Source organism: Schistocerca serialis, chromosome 9, assembly GCF_023864345.2.
Source record: "Schistocerca serialis cubense isolate TAMUIC-IGC-003099 chromosome 9, iqSchSeri2.2, whole genome shotgun sequence".
NCBI lineage: Eukaryota > Metazoa > Arthropoda > Insecta > Orthoptera > Acrididae > Schistocerca > Schistocerca serialis.
Genome location: NC_064646.1, coordinates 386,617,325 through 386,643,181, shown reverse-complemented (window position 1 = coordinate 386,643,181; position 25,857 = coordinate 386,617,325). Strand labels below are relative to the sequence as shown.

Here is a 25,857-nt window from a genome sequence, read left to right as displayed (position 1 = left end):
CGTCATCTGTTAAGCTGCGAGCCCATCCCAGCTGCTAATGCCATTTAGGTACTTCTTTGTCGATTGAAGACGTACGGAGTCCTTTCCCTTGAAGTCGGACCATTTTATTTTGTCCTCGGCTATTTTCCGCCGTAAAGCTGCAACAACAAACAAAAATGTTGGCTACCAAAATTTCATCTTAAATTACAATTAATAAAGAACATCAGTTCCTTTCCTCTCCGCTCAAAACATCCAATCATATGTTGAATCTCATTAACGCTCCGTTTACGAAAATATACGGGAAGAAGTGCCATTGTTGCCACAGAAGTATTACATACTCCCTCTTACCTGCAAAACGGTCGAAACCGGTTGTATATCGTTTTACAACATGGCGTGATTTGATAGAAAATAGAAATTGACACTAGTCGCTTCTTAAACCACAAAAATACATCTCGGGCCTAATCTATCTAACGCAGCGTTTGGACAGAGCCATAGACAACGAAAGATAACATATTAAAGACTGATTTCCGTATACTGTTGATATCAAATGAAAACTTTCCTACACTTCATAGACTCTTACCACATAGTTTCGCACTTAAGAGCGTTTGTTTAAAGTACATCGCTTACGAGCCTTGTTACAGTGTTTACAGTAATGACTGAGAGCTAGTCTTGTATCAGTAAACGTGGAAACATTATGTGGCCGCCACGATATGCAGTGGGAGACATGTATGTACGAGTGCGGTTGCGTAAGCTCGTGGGATTTTTCCTTCTCTTTGGGTCCTGAAGAACAGGTTGCCCGGACGTTATAAAAAGCCTGCCCAATCTGCCGTGTCCTTGCAGCGAGTTCAGAGGAATTCCAGATCGCCCAATGAAAGATGTTTATCTGAAACTGGAATTCAGATGGTCGAATAGGTAGACCTGAAGACTCTCCTTCCCCACTCAGGAACACATAGCGAAAAAGCAGATTATAACGGGTGTCTCAGGGGGTAAGTCAGTACTGAGCAATGTGACAGGAGCGATCTGTCGAAGAAAACGTGCAGTAAACATGGATTCTAAAATGCATGCTGTAAGAGCTATGACCAGACCAGTTGTTCGGTAGAAATATATTTCACAGTAGTGAAGATGAAAAAGTGATATTAGCTCTGAAGGTATGCATCCTCGAGTCCATTGTTGCTAGACTTTTTTGCTTCGAATGATCATTCCTGTCATATCCCTGGATACTGACCATTCTTCTTGGGACATCCTGCATACAGCAACTAGCTTAGCGCCCTCTGCTTCGCTCTTGTAGAGCGTATGGCCTGCTGAAATTTTTGTTTTTATTTAATCGTAATTTTTATGTTGTTCACAAATTGCAAAACTTTCTAAGCTTTCCATGCTAATTAAGGCCATATAAGTAAGGTCTTTCCCGAATGTATTTCTGACCAAATTACGATTATAGTAGCTGGAATCAGAAGTTTTTGTTGATCATGCCTTTCGCGTTCTCGTGGAGACACTTCCATAGCAACTGCCATTCCCTAACAAATAAGTCTTTATATCTATCCGTGAAGTGAACTAGCAATTTTCGTAAATTTAGCTTTAAATTTATTTAATACAACGAAATGTTTTCTTAAATTCTCATCTCCTATTGCACTGCCTTAGGGGTTGAATTCCAGGAACACTGAAACACATTATTATCCATCAGGTTACCCATTTTTATTATTTCATTTCTAACCGAGAAATCACATACCAGTTGTCATAGATGTAGCCTTAAAAATCCATTAATAGTTCTTTATTAATTTTTTCTTTTAAAGAAAGTCGCCAACTATTTTACCCCCTTAGTGGTTGAATTTCCAAAAATGCTGAAACACATTTTTTATTTTCTGACTGAGAAACCAAACACCAGTTTTCTTAATTCTAGCTTCAAAGTTCCCGTAGTAGCAACATACTTTCAAGAAACCTTTCATCCCCTCTCCACTCCCTTAGGAATGGAATTTCGGACAATCCCTTTCCAAACTTCAAGTTTCTACCCTTAGCGGTTTGGACTGGGCGATGGTAAGTCAGTGAATCAATCTGACCCTATTTCACCTGCTTAGGGTCTGAATTTCCAAAAACAGTGAAACACCTATTTTTTTCATCTCTAGCCAGAAGTCAGACACCAATTTTCAAAGATTTGACTTTAAAAATGCTCTCGCAATGAAATACTTTCACAAAAAGTTTCGTCCCCAAAGGGGTTGAATTTCCAAAAACAGTGCCATGCGTATGTTTTATTTCCAACGGAGAAGCCAAATGCAAATTTTCATAGACTTGGCTTTAAAAGTGCTTTCATAACAAAATATTTCCGTAAAAAATCTCATCCCCTGCTTCACCGCCTTAGGGACTCAATTTCCAAAAACACTGAAACACTTATTTTTTTATTTGTAAGCGAGAAGTCAAAGACCAATGTTCATAGATGTAGATTTAAAAATACTTAAGCAGTTCTTTAATAAGAATATATTTTCAAAGTCAGTTTTCACTCACTATTTTACCTCCATGGGATTAAATTTCCAAAAATGCTGAAACACGTATTTCTTTATTTCTGACCAAGAAACGAAATATCTGTTTTCGTAGGTCTAGCTTCAGAAATGACGTAATAGTGAAAATAAAAAAAATAAAAACATTCATCCCCTATTTCATCCATTAGGGTTGGAATTTCGCAGAATCTCTTCTTAAACGGCCCCTGAGGTATACGATCCACACCTTCGCCAAATTTCAAGTTTCTATCCTTAGCGGTCTGAGATGGTGAGTGAGGTGGGTGAGTGAGTAAGTGAGTGAGTGGGTCTGTCTGTCTGTCTTTCTGTCTGTTGTCAAATGGCTCTGAGCACTATGGGACTGCAGTCTCAAGACTGCAAATACCAGATTTGGAGAAAAACCAAAATTTTGGCTCTGTTGAAATTTGGAAAACAGCCCACAGACCGATATCACTTCTCTGTCATCTTTATAAAGTCCTAGAAAGAATGATACTTAATTGCACCTCAGTCCATATTGACCAAACACTGATAAGAGAACAAACGGGCTTTCGTCCAGGGAAGTCTTGTTGTGGACAGATCTTGAATTTGACACAATATATAGAAGAAGGTTACGAACGCAAACAGATAACTGGTGTTGCGTTCGTCGATCTCACTGCCGCCTTCGACACCATCAGCTATAAGAAATTATTAGGGAAGACCTATGTTGTTACGAAAGACTATCATCTGACGCAATTTATGAGATGTCTGTTACAAAACAGACGCTTCTTTGTTACTCTACAAAACAAAAGAAGTCGATGGAGGATACAGAATAATGGCATTCCACAAGAAAGTGTGTTAGCCCCGTTGTTGTATAATATCTATACCAATGACCAAGCGATTGAACATGTCACAAGATCTTTCATCTGTGCAGATGATACAGTAGTTGAAACTTCCTGGCAGATTAAAACTGTGTGCCGGACCGAGACTCGGGATCTTTGCTTTTCGCACAATAAATAATATTTAAAAAAATATTTAAGGTTTTTCATTTGACTCACCCTCGTACATTTGTCTTAACAGGTTTTTTATTTACGCAGTTTATTATTATTATTATTATTATTATTATTATTGTTAGTAGTAGTAATAATAGTGGCATAGTGAGGTATCAGAATGTGTTGTTGTAGGGACTGACGATGCCTGAGACGAATAACGAGTGCGTGGGCGGCAGCGCTTGGGGGCGGCGCTCACTGGTGGTGGTGACGGGCGCGAGCCGCGGCATCGGGCGCGCCGTGGCGCTGGAGGCTGGCCGGCGCGTGGGCCAGGGCTCGCTGATGGTGCTGGTGGCCAGGAACGCGGACGGGCTGGGCGCCACGGCCGAGGCGGTGCGCCGCGCCAACGCCGCCGTCTCCGTCGTCTGCAAGCAGGCCGACCTGGAGCGCGACGTCGCACCCGACCTGCTCAGCGATGCCGTGAGCCAGGCCGGTAAGCGTGCTTCACAAGTAAATACACACCCCATCATATACCAAGAATCCCTTCCAAAACCAACTCATCATCTATGATGACTATGGCTACGACAGTGACGATCACAGTGATTGTGATCACAAGGACGACGGCAATGGCGGTCATCATGATCTCGACGACGACCACGGTCGTGATCGCCGTCGCCGTGATCACGGTCGTGATCGCCGTCGCCGTGATCACGGTCGTGATCGCCGTCGCCGTGATCACGGTCGTGATCGCCGTCGCCGTGATCACGGTCGTGATCGCCGTCGCCGTGATCACGGTCGTGATCGCCGTCGCCGTGATCACGGTCGTGATCGCCGTCGCCGTGATCACGGTCGTGATCGCCGTCGCCGTGATCACGGTCGTGATCGCCGTCGCCGTGATCACGGTCGTGATCGCCGTCGCCGTGATCACGGTCGTGATCGCCGTCGCCGTGATCACGGTCGTGATCGCCGTCGCCGTGATCACGGTCGTGATCACCACTAAGATGTACAGGGATTAGAGAAAAATACGGCAATACCTCATGAAATGCATGCTTGAACATGACTGCAGATTCCAGCCAACCTGCAGATTTACTGTGGTAACTGACCACATAAAGTACCAATGCAATGTGCTCATTATGTGCAGTTGTCACTCGTGGTAAGAACAGTGTTCCGTGTAGTTGTGAATGCATTGTGAAGGAGCTAAGTGCATTCGAACTTGGGCAAATTGTTGCCTGTACAGTGGGTGATTGCATAATCAAGGGAGCTGAACTGTTTGGGGTTTATAGAGGCGCTATGTTAAAGATTTGCACTACATAGAAAGAAAGCGGAGAATCGTCATCCGTTTGGTCACAACGTGGACGGAAGTGTTTGAGTGATCAAGACGGATGGTCATTAAAGAGGATTGTGACGAAAAATAAGACAACAGCTGCAATAGTCACTGCAGAATTAAATACTGCACTTGCAAACACTGTCAGCACCAAAACACAAAGGGAGCTCCATAAGTTGGAAATCACAGGTTGAGCTGGAATTTCAGCACCGATCATCAGTGACGTAAATGCTCATAACAGGGGAACGTGGTGCCAAAGCCATAAAACCTGGGCTATGGAGCAATGGAAGAGTGTCATCTGCTTGGACGAGTCTTGCTTCACACTGTTTCCAACTTCTGATCAAATTTACGTTCCAAGAGTAAAACGGCGGCGGATTTGGTGGTGATTGGAGCGGCCATGTCACGGTATTCCATGTGCCCCATGGTTTCTCGGCAAGGTCGCATTACTGAGAACGATTATGTGACCGTCCCGTAGTACGACGTTCGTTACACAATTCGCTGTCTTCCAGGACATCAGGGCTCCTATTCACACATATTGCATCGTCCAGCACTGGTTTTGTGGGCACGAGGATAAATTGCCGTATCTCCTCTGTCACCACAGTTACCAGCTCTCATATTACTGAGGTTTTGTGGTATGCTTTGTAGAGAAGGGTGCGTGATCACTATCCACATCCATCATCGTTGGCTGAACTTTCCATTATTTTGCAGGAAGCGTGATATGATTACCTTGAAACAACACAGGGCCTCTATTTATTCATTCTGGCAACTGGAAGCTCTCTTGAATGCCAGCGGCGTTCCAGCACCGTATTAGGCATCGTATGTATTGTGTTTTTGTGTGCCTATGTCTTTACCCACGCCCTGTATGTTCCCACGATAGTTTATCAAAGAGCTAGTGGGAATTTGTACCAGGTCATTGCTATGTATCACTGTTCGCAGAGTGCTTATAATTGCAGCATGCACCCGTAGTTTTTGGTGTGTTCAGGTTCCGTCGTTAACCTCTGCTCAGTATTGTCGCGTCGAATTAGTTCAGCCTTGCAGGTAGGCAACCATGCGAACAGATATGCAGAGCATGCTGTCGTCACACCTTTCCTCACAGTTCGTATCAATGAACTGCACGCTCGTGTTGGTGTTTGTCGGATTGCAGAGCACGTGTAATGTAAATCAATAGCTTTGAAACATGCTCTATCCATCGATGAGTATGCCTTGTAGTTTTTGTGCTGTCATCTTCTGAAACCCCGGAGGTGCTTCTTTGTGCTACCCTTACAGGGTAGGAAAACGAAACGGTGGTAAATATTCTTTTTTCGTATTTCCACTTCTGACTGCGACACTAATTACAGAAAACATGCATTAATGTCTCACTCAAAAGAAAAAGAAAGGGTTAAGGTGCCAATAAAACTGGCTGCCGCACAGAATTCTAAGTCTTGCCAGCTGCACGATTTGACAGTGCCGTAGGATGCGCAAATTTCCAGAGAAGTTTTTACCTTTGCTCGAGAAAAAGCAGTGCTGTTTGTGCTCGTGCTCTATTGGTAAATGCCTCGCACTGTAGATGCGAAGTGACAAGTTTGTCCACTTCTTCCTTTAATTTTTTTAAACCTCATTTCTTGCTTGCTAGAAATACGTATGATTGAGACTCAAAGATAATTTGAGTCCCTGATCACCCATCAGTAACAGCAAAACCTTTTAGAAATATTTCCGGAAAAGAGCTTACGGTTGCGTCAGGACTAGAACAAAAGTTAGAAAGTTTACTCGTCATGCAGTGTCCACTGATCAGAGCTGTCTCATATCAACGGTTATGTGTGGGAGACATGGATACAGAAGTCGATGTCACAAATAAGCACCGGTACCGAAACTTACTGTATGCACCGGTGCTTATACCATTAGTAAAAGACAGATAAACTCCGAAAACTTGATCCTTGCACTTTTATGGCCTGATTGATTCTCCCACGCATTCGTGCACATGTGACAGTCATTTGAAGAAGTGCATATAGTGTGATTTGTAGTATACGTTACATGCTGCATTTCCGTGGTGTTTCTGGGTACATGTGGCATTTTAATGAGGCAATAATGTTACCGTTCTCGAAAGCACTTCAAAGGTCATGCATCTTATTTTAGAAGGAGACCGTTGACGACCATCCTGTGCACAAATATGCAGGGCACACGAGTTTCAACGAACAGAAAACGATGTGTTTACATTGGTTACTATAGGTAGCTATGTATTATGTTTATTTAATTCTGCATCCAATGCAATTATGTCTCTCATCATTTTGCTGTCTTTTATTTTTTTATTATGGTGTTTCGTATGTTTTTAGATGCACTTGAAAGTGGACAGCGTGTGCAACTAGTTGTGCAAATAAAGTGATTCAAAACACAGTGTGATGGAATCATGTCGTTTCTAAAATTTATTGAGGCTGTGGGGTCCACCCACAAGAAAATAAGCGTTCCTTTCTGTTATGAGTTCTGGCTCTCTTTCAGAGACATTGTCTGTGTGCCGGTCAGGGCTTCGACCTAGGGAGTTCGTTTGGTTAGAGTATCGCCCGCGAAAGGCAAAGGTGCCAGATTCGAGTTAGGGTCCGCCACACAGTTGTAATCTGTTGTGTATGCCAATAAAAACATAATTAATGATTGTCGACAAATAGTATTTCATCTAAAAGCAGTAATCGGTTTAGGATCGTGTACCATATGTAAATACCGAGTCTCCCCCCCCCCCCCGCCCCCCCCCCACCCCCCCCGCCCCCAGGGGGTCCACAACTCTTTCGTGGATACGTGCGTGGCGAGCACGGGGCCCCGAGCCATTGCAGCCTTCTTTCTCTCCCGGGCTGCATTTCCTTTCCCTTCCCCTCCTTTCCCCTCCATACCCCTTTCCCCTCGCCCTCTCCTCTCCCTCTATTGGTGTCCTTGCTTATGTTGGCCCCCGCTATCCTCCTGGTTCTGTTGGTTTTACACTCTGGCTTTGTTGCGTAATCATCTCCTCCTTCTGGCATTCCTTGGTCCCCCTCTGGGGTTTGACCTCCATTCCAAAATTTCTCTTCCGTAGTGTGAGCCATTTGGGGAAGAGCACCTTACCTAGTGTCTCCGACGTGTGCCCTCCTAGTATATTCCACCTTTTCTTCTACGTCGTTGTCTGATGCTAGGGTGCATAGCCAGCACGGTAGCCAGCCCGTGTGGTGGGGTCGCTATGTACCCTTTTGGTTGAGCCCCCTGAACACACAGGGATCACACTTCTGATGCCTGAGCTGTGACCTCCTCATGCATGCCTTGGAGTGGTTGCTCGTCATCCTGGAGCATCGGAACTCCCGGCAATGGCCGCCGTGCCAGACGGCCCTTGCTGTGGCTGGGTGGCGCCCGTGAGGAGAGCCCCTGATCGGAGTGGGTGGTATCAGGGCGGACGCTATGCAGATGAAACGCATAAGGGTCCAAACCTCTGGCCGCTCTTCTGCGGCCGTCTCTCTGCGTGGTACTGATTCCTCAAGTGCTGCTTCTCTTGCCCCTTCGGCCTTCCCTTCCGTGGCTACCCCCTGGGAGGAGGGTCAGGCCCGTCGTCTAGGGGCAAAACCTTTCCCCCGTTATCTAGTTTGCACCAGGACTGATGGAGATACTTTCACCAGTGTCAAACCTTTATTCTTTGTGGAACACATTGAAGACAAGTTCGGCGAAGTGGACTCCCTGAGCAAGATGCGGTCGGGTTCATTACTGATAAAAACTGCTTCGGCTGCCCAATCTGCGGCCCTTCGTGCCTGTACCCATCTTGGCACAATTCCCGTGTCCATTACCCCTCACCAGTCTCTAAATATGGTACAAGGTGTGATTTTTCACAGAGACCTCATCCTTCAAACTGATGAGGAACTTCGGGACAATCTCGGACGGCGGGGTGTTCACTTTGTTCGGCGTGTTCAGAAGGGTCCTAAAGATAATCGTATTGATACTGGTGCCTTTATCCTGGCCTTTGAAGGGGATACCCTTCCTGAGAAAGTTAAGATTATGGTCTATCGCTGTGATGTGAAGCCGTACATCCCACCTCCTATGCGGTGTTTTAAGTGCTTGCGTTTTGGCCACATGTCTTCTCGCTGTACCCAGGACCCTCTCTGTGGTGACTGTGGACGTCCACTCCATGAGGGGAGTCCCTGTGTTCCCCCTCCTGTATGTGTAAATTGTCATGGTAGTCATTCTCCACGTTCAGCAGATTGCCCAGTCTATAAGAAAGAAAAAAAGATACAGGAGTATAAGTCTCTTGATCGTTTAAGCTACACAGAGGCCCGTAAGAAATATGCACGATTGCACCCTGTGTCCATGACATCTAGTTACGCCTTGGTTACATCTTCATCCCTTCCTCCCCCTTCCTTACCCCCGTCCCGGACCCCTCTCCTTCCCCCCTCCCCTGCGGCTCCCACACCTTCTCCTCTGGGCGCCGCTCCCCCTCCCCAGCCGGAGAAGTGTCCCACTCCTTCGGCGTCTGCCGGTCAAGGGCGCCTCTCCCGGGATGCCCCTTCCCGGCACCTTCCAGGTCAAAGGTCTGCTGCAGCGCGGCGACCGCGAGAGCCGCGGTCTATCGGCCCCCAGGTCGCCCGGTCTCTTTCTGTTCCTGATCTTGCTGCAGCTGGCTCCATTATGCCACACAGCCCTCCTCGATCTCAGCCTGAAAAGAAGAAGAAACATAAGTCCCGGGACAAAGAGCCTCTGGTGTCACCGGAGGTCCCTTCCCCGGCTTCACAACCGGATTCTGACCTGTCGTTTATGGATGTCGCCCCCTCCTTGTCGGTGACGGGTAGGGACCCGGCGGTATGACTGGATTTAGCGTGTTCAGCCCTCATTTAAACCATCGTTCTGTGGTTCTCCAATGGAATTGTAATGGCTACTATCGTCACCTTCCGGAATTGAAATCCCTTCTTTCGTCCTACTCAGCAGCTTGTGTGGTTCTCCAGGAATCTCATTTTACTGATGCTCACTCACCGACCCTCCGTGGGTTCCGTGTTTTCTGTCGAAATCGGGTCGGACCCTTGCGGGCTTCTGGTGGCGTTTGTACGTTGGTCCGTACAGACATTGCTAGCACGTGGATTCCTCTCCAAACTACATTGGAAGCAGTTGCTGTTAGGGTCCACTTAGACTCTGCAGTCACAATATGCAATCTTTATCTCCCTCCTGACAGGACTCTTACACCTGCTGCCTTAACCACCCTTCTTCAGCAACTTCCTCCTCCCTTCCTCCTCCTTGGGGATTTTAATGCTCATCATCCTTTGTGGGGCAGTGCCTTTCCATATAGACGAGGTCTTCTTATAGACCAATTTATTGCAGACCACGACCTGTGCCTTCTTAATGATGGCTCCCCTACTCATTTCAGTGCTGGTCATGGTACCTTTTCTGCCATTGATCTTTCTCTTTCTTCTCCCTCTCTCCTCCCTTCATTACACTGGTCGCCACACGACGACCTTTGTGATAGTGACCATTTCCCGTTGATTATCACGCTCCCTTCCCGCTCCCCGATGGAGAGGTTACCTCGTTGGTCTTTCCACCGCGCCGATTGGCCTCTATATACTGCACAGGTCGAGTTTTCTCCCTCTTTGTCGGGTTGTATTGATGACGTCCTCCGTGACGTGTCTGACGCGATTGTTCGCGCTGCTAACCTTGCTGTCCCGCGCTCATCTGGACAATTTCGTCGTCGGCAAGTCCCGTGGTGGAGTACGGCCATTGCCATTGCCATCCGTGATCGCCGTCGAGCTTTGCAACACTTTAAGAGGCACCCATCTGTAGCCAGCCTTTCTACCTTTAAGCGCCTTCGCGCTAAAGCCCGTTATTTAATCAAACAGAGCAAGCGGATATGTTGGGAACGATTCGTTTCTTCCCTTGGTTCCACTGTCCCTCTGTCACGGGTATGGGCTACACTTCGCTCTCTCCAAGGTTGCCATCGGCAGTCCACCCTCCCAGGCCTTCACCTCCCAGATGGCATTTGTACGGACCCATTAGTTCTCGCAGAACATCTTGCGACCCATTTTGCAGTGGCATCAGCGTCGGCCTCCTATCCAGCTGCTTTCCTTCATCAAAAACAGCAGGCTGAAGCTGTCACCTTATGTTTCACCACTTGTGAGTCAGAATCTTACAACGAACCTTTCACTGAATGGGAATTTCTTTCCGCTCTATCTGCTTCTCATGATACAGCTCCTGGCCCAGATTCCATTCATAACCAGCTGCTTCAACATCTCAGTGCTCCACAACGGCACCATCTTCTTCGGGTGTTTAACCGTATCTGGCTCCAGGGTGACTTCCCTTCTCAGTGGAGGGATAGCATTGTGGTTCCTGTCCTTAAGCCTGGTCAGAACCCCCTATCTGTTGACAGCTATCGGCCAATTAGTTTGACCAATGTTGGTTGTAAGTTACTTGAACGGCTGGTAGCCCGTCGGCTCACTTGGGTCCTCGAATCTCGGGATCTATTGTCCCCTTACCAGTGTGGCTTTCGAGAGGGACGATCTCCAATCGATCATTTGCTTCGCTTGGAATCCGCAGTTCGGCAGGCTTTTTCCCAGCGCCGCCATTTGGTTGCAGTGTTTTTTGACCTTCGCAAGGCCTATGACACGGCCTGGCGCCATCACATCTTACTAACCCTTCATCAGTGGGGTCTTCGGGGCCCACTCCCGATTTTTATCCGCCAGTTCCTGATCCATCGGTCATTCAGAGTTCGAGTTGGTACTGCTTTTAGTTCTCCACGGACCCAGGAGACGGGCATCCCACAGGGTTCTGTCTTGAGTGTCCTTCTTTTCCTCATTGCTATCGATGGACTTGTGGCCTCTGTCGGTCCCTTGGTCGCCCCTGCCCTGTATGTGGATGATTTCTGCATTTGGGTTAGTTCCTCCTCGATGCCATCTGCAGAACGGCAGCTCCAGGTGGCTATACGGCGTGCCTCTGCATGGACCCTCTCCCACGGGTTTCAATTCTCTCCTTTAAAATCGCAGGTGGTCCACTTCTGTCGCCGTACTACGGTCCACCCTGATCCAGAGCTCTATCTCGCTGCACAAAGATTGCCTGTGGTTCCACAGTTTCGTTTCCTAGGTCTTCTTTTCGACAACAAGCTCACTTGGCTGCCCCATATCAGACTCCTGAAGGTAGGATGTTTCCGTAAACTCAATGTCCTTCGCTTCCTTGCCCACTCCTCCTGGGGTGCGGACCGTTCCCTCCTCCTCCGTCTTTATCGTGCTCTAGTTCTGTCACGTTTGGACTATGGTTATCAAGTTTATGGTTCAGCTGCTCCTTCCACGCTGCACGTGCTGGATCCAGTCCACCATCGTGGTATCCGTTTGGCCACCGGTGCCTTCCCTACTAGCCCTGTTGATAGTCTCCTGGTTGAAGCTGGGATCCCCCCCCCCCCTTTCTGTTCGGCGGTCCCAGCTTCTGGTGTCTTATGCCCTTACTATCCGTTCTTCTCCCGCTCATCCTTCCTATTCTATCCTATTCCCAGACCATGGACGTCGCCCGCCTGACTCCCGCCCTCGGGCGGGTTTACCGGTTGGGCTGCGCCTTGCGTCTCTTACCCGTGATTTTCGGCTTCCTTCTTTGTCCTGTCTTCCTCGCTCCCTCCCCTCCACCCCTCCTTGGTTAGTTCCTCGGCCTCGAATTCGGATGGATCTCCGCCGCGGTCCGAAAGATTCCATCCCCCTGGTGGTGTTCCGTTCCTTTTTCCGCCAAATTTTATGGGAGTTTCGGGATGCTGTTGTTTTTTACACTGATGGCTCTAAATCTGCTGATCATGTTGGGTATGCCTTCACGTCCTTTGTTGGAACGGAAAATCATCTACTGCCACCCTCATGTGGGGTGTTTACTGCGGAATTGATGGCAATTTCCCGGGCCCTTACCTTTATTAAACAATCCCAACACAACCGCGTTTTGTTATGTACGGACTCGATGAGTGGCCTTCTTGCTATTGACCGGTGTTTTTCGCGCCATCCCTTGGTCTCTGCCATCCATGACCATCTCGCTGATCTTCACCGTGCTGCTTGTTCCATTGACTTCCTATAGGTCCCGGGCCATGTGGGTATCCCGGGTAATGAGCTCGCTGATCGTTTGGCTGGGGGAGCAGTTACTTACCCCCCGTTTTCTGTAACCCCTCCTGCAGCGGATTTACGGCTTCACATCAAATCCCACTTTGCACAGTCATGGGCCAATTCTTGGGAGGCTACTCCACTGTCTAATAAACTTCGTGCCATTAAGGTGAATACAGGCCCATGGCGTTCTTCCTTTAGCCTCTCCCGCAAGGACTCGACCACACTGTGTCGTCTCCGCATTGGCCATACCAGGCTGACCCATGGTTTCCTTTTGCGTGATGAGCCACCCCCGCTATGTGGTTGTGGAGCCTTCCAGTCAGTGGCCCACATTTTGGTTGAATGCCCCCTTCTTTTGGCTCTGCGTGCTAAGTACAGACTCCCCCACACTTTACCTTTGATGTTGGCTGACGATTCCCGGATGGTCTCTCTGGTTCTAGGTTTCCTCCGGGAGAGTGGTTTTATTCTCAGTTTTAAAGTTTTTAATCTCCCTCTGGTGTTGGGGCAGGGCGGTGAGTGTTTGGGTGTCTCCCACTGTAGGCAGTGTTCAGAGATTCCCGATTCACCTCCCTGACCGGAATCCTCTTTTCTTTCCCTTTTACTCTGTTTTTACCCCTTCTTTTTAAGGCTTGGTTAGTTTTTCTATTCCCATACGTACTTTCTGCATTATAGCAGTTGTACCTCTTAAGTCACAGGTGGTCTTGCCTATGCTGTTTCAGCATAGTGTTGGGTTCGTTCTCTTGCCAACTTCCCTCATTTGTTTTTACTAATGACAACGTGACTGCCCTTTTACGTTTCCCCTTTATCCGTTTTATTTTTCTGACTATACTGAGATGTCCCGTTAGCAGAATGGAGTCTATTTGAAACAAGGGACTGATGACCTTGCTGTTTGGTCCCTTTAACCTCAAACAACCAACCAACCAACCCCCCCCCCCCCCCCCCCCCCATGAGTCATGGACCTTACCGTTGGTGGGGAGGCTTGCGTGCCTCAACGATACAGATAGCCGTACCGTAGGTGCAACTACAACGGAGGCGTATCTGTTGAGAGGCCAGACAAACGTGTGGTTCATGAAGAGGGGCAGCAGCCTTGTCATTAGTTGCAGGGGCAACAGTCTGGAAGATTGACTGATCTGGCCTTGTAACACTAACCAAAATGGCCTTGCTGTTCTGATACTGCTGAAAGCAAGGGGAAACTACAGCCGTAATTTTTCACGAGGGCATGCAGCTTTACTGTATGATTAAATGATGGCATCCTCTTCGGTAAAATATTCCGGAGGTAAAATAGTCCCCCATTCGGATCTCCGGGCGGGGACTACTCAAGAGGACGTCGTTATCAGGAGAAAGAAAACTGGCGTTCTACGGATCGGAGCGTGGAATGTCAGATCCCTGAATCGGGCAGGTAGGTTAGAAAATTTAAAAAGGGAAATGGATAGGTTTAAGTTAGATATAGTGGGAATTAGTGAAGTTCGGTGGCAGAAGGAACAAGACTTTTGGTCAGGTGAATACAGGGTTATAAATACAAACTCAAGTAGGGGTTAATGCAGGAGTAGGTTTAATAATGAATAAAAAAATAGGAGTGCGGGTAAGCTACTACAAACAGCACAGTGAACGCATTATTGTGGCCAAGATAGATATGAAGCCCACGTCTACTACAGTAGTACAAGTTTATATGCCAACTAGCTCTGCAGATGACGTAGAAATTGATGAAATGTAAGAGGAGATACTAAAAGGTATCAGATTATATAACGGTAAGACAGAGATTTAGGAACCAGGTTTTAAATTGTAAGGCATTTCCAGGGGCAGATGCGGACTCTGACCACAATCTATTGGTTATGAACTGTAGATTAAAACTGAAGAAACAGCAAAAAGGTGGGAATTTTAGGAGATGGGACCTGGATAAACTGAAAGAACCAGAGGTTGTACAGAGTTTCAGGGAGAGCATAAGGGAACAATTGACAGGAATGGGGGAAAGAAATACAGTAGAAGAAGAATGCGTAGCTCTGAGGGATGAAGTAGTGAAGGCAGCAGACGATCAAGTAGGTAAAAAGAAGAGGGTTAGTAGAAACCTTTGGGTGACAGAAGAAATATTGAATTTAATTGATGAAAGGAGACAATTTAAAATGCAGTAAATGAAGCAGGCAAAAAGGAATACAAACGTCTCACAAATGATATCGACAGGAAGTGCAAAATGGCTAAGCAAGAATGGCTATGGGGTAAATGTAAGGACATAGAGGCTTATCTCACTAGGGGTAAGATAGATACTGCCTACAGGAAAATTAGAGAGACCTTTGGAGAAAGGAGAACCACTTGCATGAATATCAAGAGCTTTGATGGAAACCCAGTTCTAAGCAAAGAAGGGAAAGCATAAAGGTAGGAGTATATGGAGGGTCTATGCAAGGGCGATGTACTTGAGGACAATATTATGGAAATGGAAGAGGATGTAGATGAAGATGAAATGGGAGATACGATACTGCGTGAAGAGTTTGACAGAGCACTGAAAGACCTGAGTCGAAACAAGGCCCCCGGAGTAGACAACATTCCGTTAGAACTACTGACGGCCTCGGGAGAGCCATTCCTGACAAAACTCTACCATCTGGTGAGCAAGATGTATGAGACAGGCGGAATACCCTCAGACTTCAAGAATAATATAATAATTCCAATCCCAAAGAAAGCAGGTATTGACAGATGTAAAAATTACCGAACTATCAGTTTAATAAGTCACAGCTGCCAAATACTAACGCGAATTCTTTACAGACGAAGATCAGTTTGGATTCCGTAGAAATGTTGGAACACATGAGGCAATACTGACCCTACGACTTATCTTAGAAGAAAGATTAAGGGAAGGCAAGCCTACGTTTCTAGCATTTGTAGCCTTAGAGAAAGCTTTTGACAACGTTAACTGGAATACTCTCTTTCAAATTCTGAAGGTGGCAGGGGTAAAATACAGGGAACAAAAGGCTATTTACAATTCGTACAGGAAGCAGATGGCAGTTATTAGAGTAGAGGGGCATGAAAGGGAAGCAGTGGTTGGGAAGGGAGTGAGACAGGGTTGTAGCTTATCCCCGATACTATTCAATCTGTATATTGAGCAATCAGTAAAGGGGACAAAAGAAAAGTTCGGAGTAGGTATTAAAATCCATGAAGAAGAAATAAAAACTTTGAGGTTCGCCGATGACATTGTAATTCTGTCAGAGACAGCAATGGACTTGGAAGAGCAGCTAAACGGAATGGACAGTGGCTTGAAAGGAGGGTATAAGATGAACATCAACAAAAGCAAAATGAGGATAATGGAATGCAGTCGAATTAAGACGGGTGATGCTGAGGGAATTAGATTAGAAAATGAGACACTTAAAGTAGTAAGGGAGTTTTGCTATTTGGGGAGCAAAATAACTGATGATGGTCGAAGTAGAGAGGATATAAAATGTAGACTGGCAATGGGAAGGAAAGCGTTTCTGAAGAAAAAAATTTGTTAACATCGAGTATAGATTTAAATGTCAGGAAGTCGTTTCTGAAAGTATTTGTATGGAGTGTAGCCATGTATGGAAGTGAAACGTGGTCGATAACTAGTTTAGACAAGAAGAGAATAGAAGCTTTCGAAATGTGGTGCTACAGAAGAATGATGAAGATTAGATGGGTAGATCACAAAGCTAATGAGGAGGTACTGAATAGAATTGGGGAGAAGAGGAGCTTGTGGCACAACTTGACTAGAAGAAGGGATTGGTTGGTAGGACATGTTCTGAGACATCGAGGGATCACCAATTTAGTATTGAAGGGCAGCGTGGAGGGTCAAAATAGTGGAGGGAGACCAAGAGATGAATACACTAAGCAGATTCAAAAAGATATAGGCTGCAGTAGGTACTGGGAGATGATGAAGCTTGCACAGGATAGAGTAGCATGAAGAGCTGCATCAAACCAGTCTCAGGACTGAAGACAACAACAACAACAACAACAACAACAACAAAAACACGCGGTCGCGTGCTATTGTTGCAAGTTAATGAGGGCTTGTTAAACGTCAGCATCTAAAGGAAAGTTTAATTCCACTACATACCTTAGTAGCCTTCTGAAAGATATGTTCTGTACCTTACGTTTATCTTGTTACCTGTCATTAAAAAGTTAGTTAAAGGTTACTATGGCAGGCCAAGTACATTTTGTTAAATGCTGCACTACATTTCAGAGTGATACAGCTACATGACACTATTTTTCAACATAGTCACGAAGTCTCGGTAAAAAACTATCGGAACGTTCTACCAGTCGTTCAGCTCCTCTGGGATAGAAATCCGCTGCTTGGTTGCGGATACATTCGAGAATCGCTGGCTGAACGTCCTAACTATTGGAAATTCTCATTTCTCTCCCGTTTTTCTTTCGGCTGGCCGAAAAAATGGAACCGCATGGTGCAAGGTCTTAGTTGCGTAGCGGATGCTTCCAAACTTCTAATGGAAAACGTCGAAGCAGTGGTTGTATTGTGCCCCCCCCTTCCCCCCCCCCCCCCCCCACACACACACACAGGTTAAATTGTTGGCACCGTTTCACTACGACTGGACGCGATATTGCATTTGGTCAGTACACCGCTAGAATTTCATCGCGGCTAGAGAGCGTTTCCCTAGAGTCATAAAACTTCCGTAGATGCAGCAATCAGACATCCTAGTAGCTTCGCTCGTTAAGGTCGTACCCACACTGCCTGCACATCAGGTGTGCTGCATACCTGTCGGGCTCTACCTCATAACGAGCAGTTTTGTTACGTATACGATCAGCGCCTTAGATTCACGCAGAAACCGAAAGGCGGTGCACTGTCTAGAAATTGAGTGAGGACAAACAAAGAGCCGCCTAACCTACGGAACATTTTTGTTCTACATAGTTATCCTCCTGTCCGTTTCTTACAAACAAACATAAGGTTACTTTCCATTCGGAAAGTGGATGCACTCAGCGACTTTTACGTGGCTTATAAATTATAGGGTGCAGCAATCAGACTTCCTTTTTTAGATTTTGTTACGCAGATCTAGATTTCGGCTAGCGGCTAGCCATTTTCAATGCAATATTTTCTATTCTCGGTGCATGTGAGTCCCTGTTCTTGGGGCGTCTTTCACATTTCTTTGAATACATGCATCAAGAATAGAAAATAGTGCATTGAGAATTGCTAACCACTTGCCGAAATCTGGATTTGCGTAATAAAGTCTAAAAAAGGACGACTGGTTGCTGCACTCTATAATTTATAAAAACGAACAGTACTTGTAGCGAAATTGAAACTCTCAATGTTTAATTCAGGTGTCATTCGAAAATTTATTTGTAACGTGAAACAGAGGGATATTATAAAAATAGAGAAAAAATACAGAATTATCATATAGCGCTAGAAAATGCAATCTGCTACAATTTGGTAAAAAATAAAAAGCGGAAAAGAAAAATCTATCAAACATCGCTTCAGTAGTTCGTCGAATTTAATATAAAACATGTTACTCATAAACAGCTTTCACATTTATCAGTAGTAACAAGTTAGTTAGCTAGTTACGTGTTCCATTGATCAATCTCACGGTAACCGTTATGATGATGTGGAACGTGTCGAGCGCATAAGAAATGCACATGTGGATGAAGGTCTGTTTTTAAAAAAACCTTAATTTTTATTACCTACCCCCTTCACTTAAATGGCACAAAATGCATATATTATGCCTAGAGATTTATTTATTCCTATTAAAGAATTCATCTATGGTATGGATGCAGTTGTCTAGGCGATATGATTTCAATTTATTTTTAAAACTCTTACTGCTCTCTGTCATTTTATTTCATCTTGTAACTTATCGAAAAGCTTTACAGCTGCATATTTTACCACTTTCTGTGCCAAAGATTGGTTAAGAAGAGGGTAGTGTATGTCTTACTTTCTTCTAATTATGGATTTCACTGTTTTTAAACTGATCCATATTGTTGAGAACAAATTTCATTACTGAGTAAATGTATTGTGAGTTTGTTGTAAGAATTCCTAACCTTTTAAAGAGATGCCTACAAGATGTATGACTATGAGCCCCACACATTATTCTAACCGCTTTATTTTGAGCAGCGAATAGTTTTTGCCTAAGTGTTGAATTACCCCAAAATATTATTCCGTATGAGATCAGAGAGTGAAAGTATGCAAAGTATCTTAGCTTACTAATTTCTATAGCCTCAAAATGTGCAATTATTCGGATTGCAAAAGTTGCTGAACCTATTCACTTTAGGAGACCCAAAATATGAATTTCAGTTAAGGTTCTCATCTATAAGTGCACCCAAAAACTTAGTTCGCCCTACCCTGGCTACTGACTTCTGTTGATGATACATTTATTGAAGGAACTGTACCTCTTGCCATAGAAAATTGGATGTACTGTGTTTTTTCAAAGTTCAGAGCAAGCCCATTTGCAGAAAACCAATCAATAACTATCCAAAGACATTATTTGTATCATTTTTTATTGGGGTTTCTTTTACTAGGTTAATAATTATGCTTGTATCATCAGCAAAAAAGTGTCAGTTTAGTCTCTTGTTTCAGATAAGAAAGGAGGTCATTCACTTATATCAAGACAGATGGGGACCCATGATCGAACCCTGTGGAACACCTAATGTAATTTCACACCTGTTAGATGAAGTGGGAAACTTCCTTAAATGACTTAAACCACATAAAGAAACTTTTTGCTTTCTTCTCTGTAGGTATGACTTCAACAACTCGTATGGTGTTCCATTTATACCATAGAATTGTAATTTCTGTAACAGTGTCACTATTGATACATTCAAACTCTTTGCATAAGTCACAGAAAATTGTTTACTGTTGGTTAAGATGGTCACATTCTCTTCAGTAGTGATACTATCAACCCCAGTGGTACTTGCCTTGGATCATGACGAAGAACGTTCTGTTGCGTACAAAATAACAATAATTATGGATATACGAGTATATTTCTTATGTTTGTGCATATAACTGTTCTTGCATCAGAAGTAATTGCTTTAGTTACATAAGGGCAGAGTTTTCGCGCGATCAACTAATTTTTATTACTTATGTAATGCAGTTTATATGCTGTAAGGATATAAAACACAGTGGACTAAGACTGAATTATGGGCGTTCAAATATACGTGCAAAACACGCAATCAAACGAACAAAGGAAAACAAAGAACTTGTCGACTCCCAGTTTTTCTCTTACACTTCGTTACATTTCTTTCTCTACCAATGCTACCAGTAATCTTACCATTTATTACATCATTTACGTACTGTACCAAAACTACGAACAGTAGTTTTGGTAGAGCGCAACTTTACCTTTCGCCCACAAGAATAGTACTGATCTGCATACTTAAACTGTGGAGTATGTTTCCTAGTTGTGACATTTCGCTCTGTATTATGCACCTGTTACCCGTACCGCTGTAGACCTGTATGTGCAGGAGACCCAGAACATGTGCTCTATTCTGATACTACTCCACCCCTGTAGCGCAATGGCCTTACACTGGGGAACATGACTGTGTAACTTCCATTCTGAAGTTCCTTACGTACTTCACGGCTGCGTGTAAAACTGACGCAGAATAATATACGGTACTGCATTCATGCTTTAAAGCAGGCAAAGAGGTAATGTGTCGGCTGTGAATTATTTTAGAAAGCTTGATATCAAACCATAACTGAAGCTGTTTTCACCTGAAGAGTTTTTTGGGCACGTTTTATTCGGTGGTGGCCTAACGCGAGTGATACGTCCTTGCCTTTCCCCAACCAAAGAACCGGTTTAGCCACACAGTTACAGGGGAAATTACGGTTTAACAAGGAATGCTGGCCACCGCATAGCGTTACGCTTCACTTCACGCTCATAAAACACAGAGCGTCACGACTGTTGCCAGAAAATATTTATCGAACCAACTGGGTTCTGGACTGCTGGAATCCTAGTTGGGCAGCATCGTAGTGAAATCGAAGGAGTTTCTACATTGGTTCTCCGGCAGCAATAGTCGCTGTACCGAAATAAAAGTCGTAACTCACTTTACTTCTCGGTGCGTCATTGGCATCGAGAATACGGAGTCCGTAGTGGAAGTGGCATGAGGCACGCCTGACTTACGTGTACTCCAATCGTTCTACGAACTATATAGGTGTACGGTGAATGGAGGTAGTAAATGGAGGTGTATCGTGATAGGCTCACATTGACATTTTTTCGTTATCGAGAGTAAAATAACTCCAAGGAGTTAATAAATCATATTAACAAAATTCTCTGCAAATAAAAATGGAGCACTCTTTGGTTACGAAAACTAGTAACTTATTTCGTGATCACCGTCGTCATCGTCATCGTGATCGTGTTCCAGCTCCAGTTTCCATGGTGTGGTGTACAAGCGCTCGCCATCTTCTTCTGTCTTAATACCTTTTCTGCTCCAGGACAACTTCCCATTTGTGTCCTCTCTTCTTCACATCTGATCTTAGAATATCGATTTAGCGTTTTCTTGGTTTTCGTCGTGGTCTTCTTCCTAAGAGGGCCAGGGTGGAATACATTTCGGCAGGTCTTTCGTTGTTCATTCTCATTATGTGCCCACAGCACTAAAGCCTGCATTTTCTGACTCTGGTAACAGAACCTCAATACCAGCTGATACGCTATTCATCTCTTTCCTGATTTTTGTCCTTTCTAGTTGTCAGATTCATACTTCTAACGAGCTTCATTTCTGCTGTCTGAATTCTGCTGAGGTCTTTGTATAGCAGGGTACATGTTTCTAAACCACGTGTAAGGATTGGTACTTAATAGGTATGGTACGAGATCGCTTTTGCTTTTCATGGTATTTTATCGTCCCAGAGATGATTTCTGATTTGACTGTAAAAACTGTATTCTTTGTGTGTTCTTCTGAGTACTTTCTGTTTAAAGGCGTTGTCTTTGGAAATCATAATTCATAGGTTCTTGAAATTGGAAACAGGTTCTATTTTGACTTCTAGAAATAGATTTGAGGTTGCTCCTTGCCTGTTGATGATCATCTCTGCTGTCTTCGTTTCACTTATTTTTAGTCCGAAATTTTTGAATGTGTTGTTCCAAATCGTTAAGTCTCTCCTGTGCTTCTGTTTCTACACTATCAGATCACCAAAAACCAGAGCATTTGGTTCGCTGTCTATTTTCTTGATTGATTTTATGATCTCCATTACTCTTACAAACAGGAGTGGTGATAGGGCACTTCCTTGCTGGACACCTCTTTTTATTTCAAACCATTCTGATCGTCCGTTGCGTATGTGGACACAGCTGTAGCACTTTTCGTATAGCATCTTGACTGTATCAGTAAGGTACTTTGTGCACCTTTAGGTCCTCCAAATATTCCCATATCTTATTTCGAGGAACACTGTCATACGCTTTTTCGATGTCCACAAATACACTCACGAGATTTCTTCCATATTCCCAGTGCTTTATCAGCATTCTTACTGCAAAAATAAGATCCATAGTTCGTCGGCCTTTCCTGAATCCATGTTGTTATTCCTCAAGCAATAGTTCTACTATCTTTGTAAGTCCCATTTCTATGATCTGTTCAAAGAGGTTCCGGGTATGTGACAGCATCAAGGTGATGCCTCTGTAATTTCCACATTTCTGTCGATTGCCGGTTTTGAACAGAGGGATAACAACTCCCTTACTCCGATCTTCTGGGATTTTGTTTTCTCCCCAAATCACTGATAACACGCTATATAGCCAATTTAAGCCTAATATTCCAGCTGCCTTTATCAAGTCTGAGCTGAGATCATCAAAGCCTGTCGACTTTTCATTCGGCATGCTCTTTAATGCTGTTTCTACCTCACGCCATGTTAATGGGTGTCCGCTGGTTTGGATTTCATTACTCTTCAGTCGTTGATGGCTGTGTTGTCCCCATCTCCATTTAGCAGCATGTTGAAGTACTTTTCCATTTCATTCCTGATCCGTTCCTCTGTTAATATTACGTTACGTCATCTTTCTCCAGTGCAAGTATATTTACATATTCATTTCGTTTACTCGTTAGCAATTTTGTATAATAATTTCGTGATATGGGAATGTGATTTGGTGTTACGGGTTAGATGTATTTGTCGTATGGGTAGTTAATTTCGTGACTACTCCGATAGATAGAAAGGAGGCGATGAATAACCGGAACCATTCTGAAAATATTTTGCTAATGATCTACCCCTTTACCACAATGTTGCGTCCTCAAGCGAGGATGATGGGTACGAAACTCATCGAAACTTTGCGACAAGACGACGCCACCGCTCGGGCGATCACCTGACAAGAGTTCATCAACTCAAAGTATTTCCTGCAACAGCTTCATTAATAAACTTGTCACTTACATGAGGTTGCGTACATATCACATAGCTTAGAGCCTGCAAAAAGGTGAAAATCAAATGAAGCAGATTTTATTACAGTCTAATTAAAATTACTTGATAGTTTCACTTGCCGCTACAGTGTTGCCACACTGGCTGCCGGCTCCCGCTTGGCTATAGATGACCGACGAACAGGGCGGGTAACTTCGCAAACGCTGTTAATGTGTTATGTGGAGTAGCAATGCTGGAAGTGGCCTTCGCGATGTGTGTCGGAAACGCGAGATGCTCTCTCAACTGATTAAAAGTAACCAATGACTAAACTGCGGCAGACGACGCGTTTTGTAGCTCCGATTTTAAACTCTTGTCCTACGCTGACCATAAGGTCGTGCTGTGCAATGTATCCCAGAAAACGGCGGTCGACGATTTGCAGCAGAACTAAAATCACGATCGCTTTGATTGCGGCAGTTAAAGTTAATCTCCACGAGAAAACTCAAGAAAGAAGAGGTTGTTTCAGCGTGAAAAGCAGACTGTACTTAGAGCAAATAAACTCAATACGACGATCGAAATGACGGGGCAAAGTATTACAAATAAAAAATTACATTTAAAATAATTAATTCAATAAAAATTATAACGACACTCTTTTCATTAGATTTAGAAATTAAAGAAATTACTTCATGTGAAGATATTCAACACTACGACCTTCTATAAATCAGATATATTCGCTAACCATTGTGCTATGCCACAACACTGGATTAAATGGCTATAAATAAACCTGTATTGACCCAGTCAGAACAATGAATAGCCGGCCGGAGTGGCCGTGCGGTTCTAGGCGCTGCAGTCTGGAACCGAGCGACCGCTACGGTCGCAGGTTCGAATCCTGCTTCGGGCACGGATGTGTGTGATGTCCTTAGGTCAGTTAGGTTTAATTAGTTCTAAGTTCTAGGCGACTGATGACCTCAGAAGTTAAGTCCCACAGTGCTCAGAGCCATTTGAACCAGGCATTACAGCTTAAGCACGTCAGACATGCAAACAGCGCAAGTAACGGGGTGACGGGTCGTCTAGAATAGGATATGACTGCTGCACAGTAGGTTACTATCAACGGACACGACAAAATTAATACATACTACGGTCAAATATCGCAAGTACCAACTTGGCGGCGCCCCTGAAATTGGAATTAACAGCCGTCCACTAGGGTACTACTGACGGATTTTAAAATACAGACCAAGACGCTAAGAACAAGAAAGACCCGTCCTAGACACTAAACAGTCCTACCATAGGTATAACGATGGCGTGCATGGAGCACTCTACTCTACCCTCTCTTCTGCCCCACCAGCCACTCTTACCCCATCTATACAGTCCTCCATCTTTATGCCACCAAATTCCTACTCCCCCTCACTGACCTACCTTTTCCCCTTCAACAGCAAATTCATTATACCAGGGGAAGTCAAAAAACGTTCAAATGGCTCTTAGCACTATGGGGCTTAACATCTGAGGTTCTCAGGCCCCTAGAACTTAGAACTACTTAAACACACGTCCATGCCCGAGGCAGGATTCGAACCTGCTACCGTAGGGGTCTTGCTGTTCCAGACTGAAGCGCCTAGAACCGCCCGGCCACACCGGCCGGCGTACACAGAAGTCACAGTGATTCATGATAATCTTCTGCACATTACAAATGTTGGGAAACGGTTTTTAATAGGATATGTGATCACCACCGACAGCTGTGCATACTCTGCAATATCCTCCCATTCTGGCCACGAGGCTGGAAGGAGTTCTTGTGGTAGGCCGTTCCATTTCTCCAGCAGCACGGTTGACATCTGCTGGACAGTCTGTGGTGCATGTTCATGTGCTCCATGGGATTGAAGTTGGGTGATTGGGGAGGCCAGTCCATTCAACAAATACCCTCTTGTTACAAGAGCTCCTACACCTGTGTTGTTCGATGCAGTAGCGCATTGCTATCCATAAGAAAGAAGTCAGTGTCGAATGTACCTCTGAAAAGACGCACAAGAGGAAGGGACACAGTGTCAGTCACATTATCCGATCAGTGTACTGTGGTAAAAGATTTGGAGATCTGTGCACCAACGCAAGATCATGTCTCCCCACACACCATAACACATGGATCCCCCCTGTGGGTTCGGGGGTAAGAATAGGCCCGCGGTATTCCTGCCTGTCGTAAGAGGCGACTAAAAGGAGTCTCAAATGTTTTGGCCTTAATGTGATGGTCCCCCTTGGGGTTTGACCTCCATTTTTCAAAATTCTACAGAAGTACGAGCCTTTTGGGGAAGGACACCTTACATGGTGTACCACTGGTCCTAAGTGCACTAAGACCTTGGCACTCAGCATTGCACCGGCGTTGTCACCATACCCATTATTCCTCAAATTGGGCCTAAACGCCTGATGGGTTGTCCAAGTTACGCCCATAGTGCATCTCCATCTGCACCAGCGATCATGATGGACTTTCCATGGCACCAGAAATCCAGCACGGTAGCCAGCCCGTTGTGGTGGGGTCGTCATGTACCCTCTAGGTTGTAGCCCCCTGACAACACAGGGATCGTACTGCCGATACCTGAGCTGCACCCTCCCCACGTTGGCCAAGGAGTAGATGCCCGTCTCCTTGGGGCATCAGGACTCCCGGCAATGGTCATCCTGCCAGGTGGCCTTTGCTGCGGCTGGGTGGCGCCCGTGGGGAGAGCCCCTGGTCGGAGTGGGTGGTATCAGGGCGGACGTTTCGCACATGAAACGTCAACACGTATCAGGTCGCTCTGCGGCCGAGTCTTCCAAAAGAAAAGGTACCGTTTCTAGTTCTGGTTCTCCTGCCCTTTCCCCCTTGGCCACTCCATGGGAGGAGGGA

General features: G+C 45.1%; 1 protein-coding gene across 1 annotated transcript in view; it reads left to right on the top strand.

Annotated features, from left to right (window-relative positions):
- LOC126419129 (sepiapterin reductase) overlaps positions 1-25,857 on the top strand; it is a 191,685-nt gene that overhangs the window by 80,296 nt on the left and 85,532 nt on the right. The window contains exon 2 of the mRNA XM_050086235.1: positions 3,626-3,923. Coding sequence (XP_049942192.1) covers positions 3,635-3,923 — 289 coding nt within the window. The 5' untranslated portion in view covers positions 3,626-3,634. The remainder of the gene's footprint in view (positions 1-3,625; positions 3,924-25,857) is intronic.